At 37.1% G+C, this 13,066-nt stretch overlaps 1 protein-coding gene across 1 annotated transcript; it reads left to right on the top strand.

Annotated features, from left to right (window-relative positions):
• Nucleotides 1-2,913: 2,913 nt before the first annotated feature.
• LOC113301512 lies at nt 2,914-7,513 on the top strand. The gene is made up of 5 exons (XM_026550283.1): nt 2,914-4,091; nt 5,545-5,625; nt 5,826-5,894; nt 5,977-6,303; nt 7,003-7,513. The coding sequence occupies exons 1-5, from the start codon at nt 3,050-3,052 to the stop codon at nt 7,230-7,232; spliced, it is 1,749 nt and encodes a 582-aa protein (XP_026406068.1). The 5' UTR covers nt 2,914-3,049; the 3' UTR covers nt 7,233-7,513.
• Nucleotides 7,514-13,066: the final 5,553 nt, after the last annotated feature.

Here is a 13,066-nt window from a genome sequence, read left to right as displayed (position 1 = left end):
TATTTTTCTTTTTCAAACCTCATTATCATTTTACGAACTTTTTTGTCAATTTGTTGTCTTGCGTTTTAGATACTATTTAGAACTTGAATGCATCTTTTTCTATTGAATCAAATAAGTGATATTGCTGGCGCAGATTACAGGGTGGCTGCATGATTGTCAACTTGCATTTCATTATCAATCTCTCAGAAATTCAAGCAATGGAGAATCATCGACCAAGCTCGCCTTCTGTAGTGGATTGATACCACCACAGATAACAGTCAACGATCCTTGCTCGAGTTCGACAGTTGATTGATACCACTATGGAGGCAGTCAACAACTCTCTCCATTGAAGCCGTAGAAATTAGTTATGTAAATGACTACTAAAAGTTATTGAACGAAAAGTTTGATTGGTCTTGAATTTTGATATTTATCTGTCCGGAACAAGTGAATGCAATGAAATTGTGTTTTTTTTTCTTCAGAACTGTCTATATGCATCACATGTTTTTGATGTTATATTTGAAAAGTGTTTAAACAGAACAACAAGGAGCAATGCGGCATGTGCATCGCGTGTGCGATTTTACTAGTTATTATAATTATCATTACTACTTTCGGCTAAGGAAATATAAAAGGAAATCTAGTGAAAAAAATCGGTTTCACCTATTTGCCACCCACACTTTTTCTATTTTCCCCCCGCATTAATTACCACCCCCACTTATCCTATTTGCCACTCATACAATTTTTCATAAATCCTAAATACTACCTCTTGATTTTATGTTTACACTCACTAATAAAATCACCCAACTATTAAATCCAAAAACAAAAACCCTAAATTACAAACCAATATTTCTTCTACATCTCCTCTAACCAACCACCACTTCACCTTCCGTTTCTTTAATTTCTTCTGTAGATTGATACCTCCATATACTCAAGAAAAAGAAAAATACCAACTAAATTTGCAATGTTCATTTGGAACATATCTTGTTTAAATATAATTTATCCTTGACTGGTTTTGAATCCACTTCAAGGCAGTTGTTCTTGTTTAGATGCAAAAAGTCAAATAAATTTGAGTGAAAAAGTTAATCTTCTTGGTTATCTCTAAATAATCTTCATAACCTAATGTAATCCGTCCATTGAAAAATGACAATATCTTGATGTGCTCGTCCATTTATGGTAGATACAAAGGGTTCCTAGTCTTTCAGTTAGTGAGTTATGAACGAGTACATATTTCAGAAAACGAAAACATAGATTGAACCTTTTTTTGTTTGTTTGTAATCGGTCGTTTTTGAAAGATTTGGTGCATTCTAATTCGGGATTTGGCTCTAACTCAAGGTTAATAGACTTTAATGGGTTTTCAATGAAAATGGAAATTACGAAGAAGAAGATAAATAAAAATGGTAATAGCTAATCAAATTTAATTTGATTTTTGTATGTGGTAAATAGGAAAAACTGAAATTCAAAGTGGGATTACTTTAGAAATTCTAATAGAAGTGGTAAATAGTAAAAGTGTGGGTGGCAAATAGGTGAAACAAAAAAATCTATGGATATTAATATGGAAATCCGAGGAGAAAGATGATCCCGGGTTCGAGCTTGTTTTTCAGTATACACCCGACCCGCCCGAGTCCTCCGCGGCTAATATCTTCTGGAGAATCTCAACAGCTATAGCGTCATAATAGACTCCAGCCGGTACGTTTCAACGGTCTCCACTCCCACGTGGCACTATAATGTAGGCCCTGCGCCGAAGCCTATAAAATCCCAAAGACCTACCGCCAAACCCCTTCACCGGCACTCAAAACCCTTAAATCTCAAGCTTCTTTGGTTTCAACGAAGAACAAGCAATCGCTCCCGAAATAATTTTTCGAAGATTTAAACAACAACTTCAATTCCAATCTCGGTTTGTGTTCAAATCTATTACTCTTGATTTTGGTTTCTGTTTAATTTGTTTTTTCAGATTAATATTAGAATTCTTTCAGTTTACGTGATTATATACATATATATACATCCTGATTTCGTTGAGTTAGGTTCACATGCAATGTATACTCCGATCGTTCTTTTCGTTCTTAATTCCTGCTTTATCAAAATGGTATTCAAGAATTTGTTATTGGTGGGTATGTAAGAATGCGGATTACTTGGGCGAGTGTGAGATTTTGATGCGATTTATCTAGGTTTTATGAGAACTATATGTAATATATGTTACCTTGTATGCATGATATTATCGAAAATTTCCTTTAACATAGTTGTCGAATGGAAGACATAAGATTGTGTATTATATGAATGTTCATGTCAATTTTTTTTCCAGAATAGCAATACAAAATGGGTTCATGCTCCCTTGTTTGGTTAATGTCTGATTTGTAAAATAACTGTTGGTACTTTTGGCTTCCAATAGTTGATTGAAAGTGACATGAGATAGCCCAAACTTCTAAACTGAATTGACTTGTTGTGCTGTAGGTTTAAATCAAATGCAACTGAAACTGTCGATTGTCATAACTACAACACGTGAATCAAGTGAAGTTCAGTAAGAAACTCTTCAACTATTCTAGAACTTGCAATGAATCGTCCTCAGCAGAAAATCGATGGCTCTGAACCTTTTAATATTCCAAATTTAAATAGTTTTCTATTTGACCTAAACCAAGAAGAAGGGTTTTGCATTACGCGGAGTCCCAACAATTTAAGCATTGGGAATCCAGTAAATTGTGTTCGAGAGATGCATGAAGCTGAGAGGGCTAGCGCTCAAAATGCTCCCATAATCGATTTGACGCAGAGTCCCGACAATTCAAGCATTGGGAATCCAGTAAATTGTGTCCAAAAGTTGCATGAAGTTGAGAGGGCTACAGCTCAAAATGCTCCCATAATTGATTTGACGCAGCTCCTAGATTATCCACTTATGACAAGGAATGTTGCCGATAAAACATTTCCGACTCATACCCACCCTGCATTGGTCAATATCAATAATGTAAACATTGGTCCAACCCATTCCAATAATTCACGAATACCACAGACCTCTACAAGGTTCATAAGTGAGGAAGGTAATGCATACAACAGGTTCTCACCAAGCTTGATCCAGTGGAATGGGATGTTAGGGACAGATGAACAACAGATTGGTAATAATATGATGGCGCTTGGGGCAAACATGAATTCTGCGTATCAAATCCCTGCCCAGCAAGAACCAATAACCAGGACTGCTGGTACTAAATTGGGACCTGATTCAAGCACATCCATTAGCATGCATGGGCCACAGATTCGTAGAAATGTTTACATGAACGGAGTTAACATGAATAGCACAGATCAAAACCATGGTCAGCAAGAACAAACGGTGGGCATTGGTGAACCTAATTTCATGCCTAGTTTACTCCCAGCTAGGAGCGGACACAGACCACAATTTGATAAAAGTATGCTGATGGTTGGAGCAAGCATGAATTCAGGGTACCAAAACGTTGACCAGGAGCTAATGTTAAGGACTGGTATTTCTAACTTCAGCCCTACTTTGACTGGCTCACAAAGTGATAGGAATATGGTGACATCTGGAGCTAACATAAATTTATCATATCAAAATCATGATCAGAAAGAGCAAAGGGCTAGTAACCAGGTCATGGTTGCAGTTTCTTCTAATAATCCTACTTGCCATCCGACCCTTGAATTTGGAGATGATAAGCTTTCTACATGCTTGTCAGGTAGAGGAACACCAAGTAATGATGTTATAGCTAATAATTCTTCTTACAGCATCCTTGGGACACAAGGTGATAGAAATCATTTACCTCTTGGAAAAAAAATTGGTGATCCAAACCTGCTGAATAATGCACTAAACCTTACCGGTGGGACTAACGTGTTCTCTCTCAGTACCGTCCAAGCACCAAAAGTTGATTTGCAGCATTGTTACCCTATACAAGGTGGCAGGATCCCAGGTTCTCGAATTAATAGTTCAAGAAAATTTGTTCCCATCCAAGCAGGGTTGATTGCTAATGAGCAAGCAAGGCATGCCGTTATAGGAAGGATGTCTAGATCGGTTACAGAGTCCCCCAATTTTGTTCCACCCCCAGTATATCACACACATATGGGTAACATTCTTAGTAGCAGTTCTAAGGTTTTCCCATCTCTGGGAAGCACCAGCGGATCAGGTATAATATTGCTCACCCTGTTTCAGAATTGTTCAATCTTTTAAGAAGAAGCTAACATCCTTTTGGCACGGTTTTGTCTATTTCACCATGTCTTTTCTAGTTTTTTATTGCGACTCGGATTATCTAATCATGGGGGTCGCCTTTAACTGAATTTATAAATACTATAGGTCGTTTTTTTTTTGTTTTTTTTTATTTTTTTGTAGTTTCCTTGTTATCTTGCTAATTTAGAATCTTATCGGAAGGTGTTGGCAAAGTTGAACTTTGCATTAGTAGTTTTCCGAGATTCAAAGATAACTAGTAAATTGTCATTTGTTAACATTGTTAGAATATAAAATCTCCACTGCTTCTTCATAGAAATTGAACAATATATCCATTCTGTAGGTGTGCAGGGAAAGTTTATTGGATTCTTAAGGTAACCGTACTTCATAAATGAACTATACTTTGGCCTACCTTGCGTCTAAGACTTGGATGAAACTGAAGTGTCTTGAACTTGCACCAGACCAGACCAACCAATCCATGAGTTCCCACCATATCCTGTTGGTGCCGGTGCATATCGTTTGTTGTTATTTGTTGATTCTCAGTCACCCATGTTGCTCCTAGGTAAAGAAATCTACCAGCTACTTGTGATTCAAGAGGCCATCGTAGTACTAGTATTGATCCGTTTTTAGGTACATGCCATCAAAATACCCTATACCTAGGTTTACTTACAAGAGATTTAAGCTTCTATTCATAGGAGGAACAGTTAGAGTTCTGTTTTCGGAAGATTACAAACATAGGGGAGTTTCCATTCCTTCCTAATCTATAAATAGGGTACAAGGGAGTGCCTGTACAGGGAGAGTTAGAATACTAGAAAGAGAATTCAAGAGGAAAATAGAAGAAGAAAGATACAAGCAGGGTAGAGCTAATGCCAACTTGTTAGTGCTGTTATTCTTCTTGTTTTGCTATTGCTTGTCTATCGTATTGGGATCTAGGATTGATCACGTATTACTAGATTGAATTTTGCATGTGAACAGACTAGTTACAAACAGTAACTTCTCATTGACCTTAATATTGTATCTGCATTCATGTTAGCCTTCACGGTTACCATTTTTCTAAGGCTTCGATGAATCTCATCAGTTGGTTAGTTGGTACCATCTGACGCGGTCTCTGGTGACTTTGAAAAGATGCACGCAAAATTCAAGTATCCTGGCACTGTGGTTCCTTATTATGGGTGGATTAATTGAGAGATTACATCGTATTTACAATGGAAGTATGAGCTTTGTTAGGTCATCTCTATGCATATTGCTGTTATGAGTTGAAGAACTGCTGAAACTAAGCACATCTGTATCCATTCTGTGAAAACCATATTAATGACTGGAGTTGAAAACATAAACTCGTAAATATTATTTTGGCAAACCTTGTCTACCTGTTCGGCACGCATTTTTGATTAACAGTATTTGCCACTGTTTTTCAGGTCAGACTGGCCAACCTGTTGATATCAGATTCTTACATGCACAACAAGCAACTGGTGGTGCATTACGTGTTCCTTTGACAGGTTAGACAACTCATTACCTTTCATAGTACAGTTTGCTTCTAGACTAACACGTTTTGGTTGTTTCAATTAAGTTTTTTTTTTCTTTTCCTGTCCATGGAACGTAATTTTGTTTAAATTTTGAACTTGTTACCCAGTTCTAATTGAACTCTTTAAGTTCTCTCTCATCTAAGAGCTTTTAAGTTATAAACAATTGTGTGCAGGGAAACGAAGTCCGGTTGAGGGAAATATGTCACAGTCTGTTAAGCTTCCCCGTAGGCCATCTGCTGCCGGTATTATATCTCCCTTTCTCCTACTAACCTTTTTGGCCTCGTTTATGTGATTGCTTAGTTATTGAGACGTGGTTAAATGCAGGTCTACCGGTTCCAATGCTAAATAGGAAAACTGTCACTGCAGATCCTACAACAAATAAGAGAGTAACTAAACCAGTTTCTGTAGCAAATTTAGCTAAACCAGTTCCTGTGGCAATCGAGAGAGTAGCTAAACCAGTTCCCATGGCAATCGAAAAAGTAGCTAAACAGGTTCCTCTACTCAACAAGAAAGCAGTTAACCCCGTTCCTGTCAAATCCAGTGGGAATGTTAATCCTGCTTCAGCTATAGCCAAATCTCCACTCGTTCCAAGGGCTGAACTTGCCAGGCTATTATCCTCTTTGCCATCTCAAGAACATATCAGATGGGAAGGTAATTTCTTTCTCATGTCTTTTGTATTTAGAGGATTCTGCTTGAAGTATATATACCTGCTTTTGTTACCCTCAGTACAGTTTTACCTACATATAATGTGCGTGTTTATCAATTAAAAAAAAAACCTACATGTCTAGGATCAGAAAAGACTGGCTGAGAAAAGTTTCCTTTCCAGGGATCAAAACATGGAGCAGTATTAGTGTAGACATGTTGAACCTCTAAACCAAGCAAACAGATAGAGCTTTAGTTTATCCGTTGGTGATATCCTTCTGAATACAAAAACTCTAAATGCATATTGTAATATTTTTTATAGCCCATATGCTGAACTACACTTTGGAATGCACACATACACCAAAAATATAATTGCTCGACAACTGAATCGTAATTCCTAGTTAAATCAAATTCCATATTTTGACCTGGAGTCCTGGATGTTTTCTCCTTATAACAAAGGTGTTCGAGTGTTTTCCTTGAGTAGAGCCTATTTCAGTGGGAATCTGACGAGTTCATCCACCTACAGATTTTGCTTTTATTTAACTGATCTTTCTGATATAGTGTATATGCTTTTGATAGAATTTTGAACTGATAGTATATGCTTTTGAATCAAGACAAATCATGGTACCCAAGCATAATTATCAAAATCCTCATTATATGTTTAATATCGTAAACTTTTTTTGTGGTAACACAACTGTGATTTTGCAGATCCTGACAAGTCTAATCATACAATTGAAGAAAATTGTGGTATATGCAAGAGGAATCTAGTTTATGCTGCGAAAGGTGCTTATGTACAACCTTCTCTTCCTCCAGCCACTGCAGTTCTCCCTTGTGGACATGCCTACCATGATGAATGCTTGGAGGGAGTTACTCCACCGGAACAGGCGAAAGAACCTCCCTGTATTTCTTGCTGGATCTCAGATTCTGAAAACTGTTAGTTAATGGTGCCATACCATTCTCGTTTCTCTTTACTGCATATATATAGAAGAAAAGTGAACTGGAAATTAAAGTGACTTTAGCTCGTGGGTATGATTCCTTGACTAATTGTACAGATGGAAAGTCAGATTCAGGAAATTTATAGGGACCTATGGGAAATTTTGTAAGTAAAACAATTGATTGAAGGAAACTTGGTGACATGATTTAGAATCTGGTAGTCTCTTTTTGCATAGGTTCCTACTTTCCTTTCCTTTCCTTTTTGGGTAATAAAACTTTATATGCAGTAAACTGATCAAGTATATCTCCCTTGCCAACAACACAAACTGAAAAACGCTAACCAGATTTTCTCCGCCCGCACGTATTTTTCGTGTACCGCCGTATTTTTCGTGTACCGCCGTATTTTTCGTACAACAACCGGATCTTTCAAAAACACGGTTTTTATCTGTCGTTGGGTTAGCTTCATCTCAGCCCTCAGCCGTCCAATACAACCATTTATAAAGACTACATCTGTAGGGCAGACAGTCAACAAACGCGGAATTCTATTCAGTTCTTTGAAACTCTCTCATCTCTGCAACTCTTCGCCGTTTTTATGAAAACAAACCTTGATTGATCGGAAGTGCTAGGGAGTCCCAGCTTATATACCCAGCATTTTACACAACTATGTGTCACTAACATCTACCGTTGATTTTTTTCTCACCCTGCCCCGCCTGAAAAAACAGAGGGTCCGCTTTAAAAATGGACCAATACAAACTTGACATATAGTGGTGTATAAGGGAAGGGGTACAAAACCGGGATCCCTAAAGCATTTTCGTTCATTTTTGATTTTACAATTCCACCGACATGATCCCTCGTCTCTGTCAGTAATGATTAATCATTATTATGTAATCATTCCGCCATAACTGTAATCATTAGCAAGTTCTTTATTTTATTAATGTAAACATGTAGGATCTGTTTTCGTTGGAAGAGTCATTTACTAATCATCTTTTTATTTAAAATCAAAATCTCCTTCTGTAATCAATCTGTCATTGTCTAAATTATTAACAATTATTAAACAGAGATAAACTTCCTCAATCATGGATGTTCCTTATTTTGAATCAGTTAAAGGATTTGTAACTCCCTGTTCCAAAATCCTCATCCATTTCATGTTTTTATGCTTTTCTCTTTTTCTTCAGCTGCCTCTCTAACTGCTTAAAACTGCTATTATAACTGTTTTTATCAGTTCCTCTTGAACTTGTTTTTATAAGCCTTGTGCGGTTCTTCTATCATTGCTTCTACATCTCCAACATCTAAATCATATCTTCCAACCAAGAAAACTTTGAATCAAATCTTCATAATGATATACTACAGGATTTTGCGAACCTTATGGCTCAAGAACAATCAACAATCATCTTCCAAAATCAACATCAACACTTACTTCCCTGGTTCAAAACTAAATCACAATATGTGTTTGGTTCTCAAAATCATTACCAACAAATCCCTTCAAATCACTACTGTGAGAGAGATACTCCAAATTTTTTGGAAAACTAACCATGTCTTCTACATATCTGTTTTCACTGATGACACCTTCTTAGTAAAGTTTGAATCTCGTGCTGATACTGATATGATAATGGATGGGATACCTTGGATCATCAAGGAAGATCTCTATGCCTTAGAGAGATGCACTCTGGGAAAACTTCCTAGTGATTATAAATTTGATACAGTGGAATTTGGCATGCAAATCCATGGCTTACCGGCGGAAAACTTGAGCGCAATGTATGTGCATGAGTTTGTCTCTCAAATTGGTGAAACTCGTCCAATCCCTGTCTATGAAGCCACTACTTGGGGAAAATTTGCAAGAACCAAAACTCATATCAATCTTAATCTTCGTCTTCCACAGGAAATCCCTTTCCCATTACCAAACAATCCGAAGTATGAAGTTTCTATCAAATATGAACGTCTACCGAAATTTTGTATCTTTTGTGGTTTTATTGGTCACTTGATGCGTAACTGCCCAAAGGTTAATGATTATAAGGATTTCATATTTCAAAACCATCCAGTACATCTCCAATAACAAGCATTGGAAATGATCAAGCCTATGTATCATCCTTCGATTAACGTGTCTGCAAAATCTCAAGTTAATGAAGTCCCAGAATTTAAAGACATCTATATTGTTGGTGAATCTCCAACCCTTGAAACAAGGAGAAATACCTTTTTCTCATCCAATCAAGATCGGTGCAACCCAACCACCTCTACGGGAAAAACATCATCCACTACTGAACATAGATACGAAAGAACTAATTTGGTTATAGGATACCAACAAGAATATCGAGTTCGATCATAAATTTTGGATCCTAATAATGTTGCTCATACTAGAAATTTGAATGTGGCTACCAGTTCTAGGAGGGGTTCATCTTATGCGGAAGAACAACAATTTGAAGAGAATCGTATGAACATCATGTTATCTGGAGAAAAGCAAATTATGGCGGATAACATCAGCAACAATATTTCTGTGGCGAGGAATATCAACTTACCGAATACGTTTAGACTTGCAGATCATGACCAGATTGTTATTGAAAGTCCCCTCTGTCTTAATCCTATTGTGGCCTATGCAAAGAATCATCCAGCATGAGGAATGAAAAAGCTGTCGCTAAGCCTCAACCAAAATCAAATGATTGGAAGATGCAGGCTAGGTCTCAAGGGCAACCGTCTTCAAGTCTGATTGAAGAAACAATTGGTGGTCAAGGTTCAAAACGAGGTCAAGATGAAGATTATATTAGAAGAAATTCTTCTCAGCCCAAACTTCAAAGGAAATCCTCTTCAAAATATTCAACCGTTGATGGTAAGGCGGCTAGTCCTCAAATGCCGCAAGATAAATGTTGATCTTCAGTTGGAATTGTTGGGGTTTGGGGAATAACCCAACAATTTGAGCCTTCCATTCTTTCCTCAGAGGATGTGATCCTGAATAATATTTTTATCCGAAACTAAATTGTCATCTGACTCTTCTTTACAAAGAATAAATCAATTTGGCTTTGCAAATACACATGTTGTTTCTTCAATTGGGAGAAGTAGTAGGCTGTGGCTTCTTTGGAAAGACACTGTGAATGTGGAAATTATATCTCCTTATCCTAATATGATCCATGCTAAAATCCATAATGATGGACCCAGACATCCGTGGAATCTCTTCTGTTTGTACGGCCTTCCAAATTTTACGGACATATCATCTTTCTAGCAGGATCTCTCGACTCAGGTTCAACAATTTCAGGGAAGTAACTGTTTCATTGGAGACTTCAATGCAATATCTTCTAGTCAAGATAAGTTTGGTGGTCTACCGGTCCTGGAGACGAATATATCCTACTTCAACAATTTTATCCAATAAAATTATCTGATTGATTTGGGATTTACAGGTCCTGCGTATACTTGGAGCAGTGGCAGAAATTATGATGGCCTTATTAGACAAAGATTGGACAGAGTTAAGGCGAGTCCGGACTGGTGCATTTCTTATCATTCGTCTGGAGTTTTACATCTTCCCAGAATTCCAAGTGATCATGCTCCCATCCTATTGTATACTTTCAGAAATATTTCTCGTGCTCCTCCCAATTACAAGTTTGAAGCTTTTTGGATCTCCCATCCTGAATTTAGAGAGAAAGTTGCAGAGTGTTGGTCCCAGAATTCAGAAGATGGTATTCAAGAAAAATTACAAAAACTTGGTTCCTTCCTTTCCCACTGGAGCAGAACTAGAATAGGATGTGTGAAACATAAAATAGCCATTCTGAAGACACGTCTCTTAAGAATTCAATCATGGAGACCTTCTCCTCATTCACTGCGACAGGAAAAGTTGGTAACTTCTCAACTAAATGACTATGTAGTCATAGAAGCTACATACTGGGACCAACGCATGAAACAAAATTAGGCAAAATCTGGAGACCGCAACACTAGACACTTCCACCTCTCAGTCCAACAACGTACAAGAAAGAATACAATTACTCATCTACAAAATGCTGATTCTCAATGGGTTACTGATCGGAATGGTATTGCTAGAGTGCTTGTTAATCACTTCAACGGGTTATTTCAACAACTAGTACAACATTACTCTACAACAGTGTCTTTCACTAACAACTACTCGATCTCTGAAGAAGAAAATGAGAGCATTTCTAGAATCCTTACAGAAGAAGAAGTTTGGAATGTGGTTAAAAAAATGGGATCTTATACTTCTCCTGGTCCTGACGGGTACTCTCCTATTTTGTATAAAAAATGTTGGTCGATTGTTTGTAATGATGTTGTTAGTTCAATAAAAGCAATATTTCAGTATGTTGATTTTCCAGATCATTTCAATCACACAAAAATTACTCTGATCCCGAAAATAAAGAACCCTATCGTTTCTAGCGATTATAGACCAATTGCACTATGCAATGTGTTGTGTAAAGTGGTAGCAAAATTGTTATCCAACAGAATTAGGCCTTTTCTAGAAAAGCTTATTTCTTGGAATCAGAATGCATTTGTCCCAGGAAGACAAATACTGGACAACATCGTTATTGCTAAGGAACTACTTCATTCCATGAACTTATCAACTGCTTCAAATGGTCACTTTGCACTAAAAGTGGATATGGCGAAAGCATATGACCGTGTTAACTGGATATTTCTAGAAGATATGTTTAGAGTAATGGGAATTTCAGGAACTTTTCATGATTTGATCATGAAATGTGTAACTACAACAACTTTCTCTATCAATTTGAATGGTGGTCCTCAAGGATTTTTCAAAAGTGAGAGAGGCATTCGGCAAGGCTGTCCACTTTCTCCATCTCTCTTCATCATTTGCTCTCAAGGTATTTCCCTCCTAATGCGACAATATGAATAACAAGGACTCTATCAAGGGTATAAATTGAATAGATGGGCACCAACAATTATCCACTTAATGTTTGCAGATGACCTTTATTTCTTTGGTGAGAATTCTAGAATAAATATTCATCATCTGAAGCAGATTCTGGAAACTTATTCAAATATCTTAGCCAGATGATCATTTATGATAAATCTTCAATCTATTTCAGCAAAGGAAATTCAGATTTAAGAAAGCAAACCATCATTCAAGATCTTGGAGTAAAGGAGATGGATGCAGAGGACAAATATCTAGGTGTTTATCCATTAAAATCTGATTACAAAATATCCAGTTTTAATTTTCTTGAGGAAAAATTTGTTGGAAAACTGTGTGGATGGAGGCAATTCTTTGTAAGTATAGCAGGTAGAACTGTTCTGGTTAAAACTGTCTTATCAGCCATTCCTATCTTCTTCATGGGAATATGTATTCTACCAAAGGGTGTTACTCAACATATTGAAAAAACGATGAGATGTTTTTGGTGGGGTCATCCAACTGACACAAGAAAACTCCATTTTATTGGTCGGGAAAAACTCTTAATGCAGAAAGAACACGGTGGTCTGGGTATTCGAGATATAGAGTGGGTAAATAAGTCTCTAGTTTGTAAACTATCCTGGAGATTTCTAGAGAACAGAGATGCAATATGGGCTCAAATTATGGAAGCCAAATATTTGAAGGGGGATCTTTTTGGACTGCTGATTGTCCTACAAACTGTTCTTCTATTTGGGATAGCCTCCTACAGGTATGTGATGTTCTAAGAAACAATGTTTCAAAATCTTCTACTGTAAAGATTTTCGAAGACCCTTGGATTCCTAATCTGCAAGAACATATTCTTCACAAGCCAGATGATGTCCCGGATAATATTCGAGTTGTATCAGATTTGTTCATCACTAGAACTACAGATTGGAATGTTAATCTCTTGAAAAGCTTACTCTCTCCTACGGTGTGTGAGATGGTCTTGAATATCTATGTCAGCAATGAAGTCCA

Source organism: Papaver somniferum, chromosome 8 (genome assembly GCF_003573695.1).
Source record: "Papaver somniferum cultivar HN1 chromosome 8, ASM357369v1, whole genome shotgun sequence".
Lineage (NCBI taxonomy): Eukaryota > Viridiplantae > Streptophyta > Magnoliopsida > Ranunculales > Papaveraceae > Papaver > Papaver somniferum.
Note: the sequence above shows the minus strand (reverse complement) of the source record. Positions and strands in the feature narration are given on the sequence as shown.

What these genes read in the sequence shown, in the direction of transcription:
- LOC113301512 (XM_026550283.1), top strand. Translation starts at nt 3,050, where the DNA reads ATGTTAGGGACAGATGAACAACAGATTGGTAATAATATGATGGCGCTT. An exon ending in ATTACGTGTTCCTTTGACAG is followed by an intron (nt 5,626 to 5,825) that starts GTTAGACAACTC and finishes AATTGTGTGCAG; the next exon opens with GGAAACGAAGTCCGGTTGAG. An exon ending in CCGTAGGCCATCTGCTGCCG is followed by an intron (nt 5,895 to 5,976) that starts GTATTATATCTC and finishes GGTTAAATGCAG; the next exon opens with GTCTACCGGTTCCAATGCTA.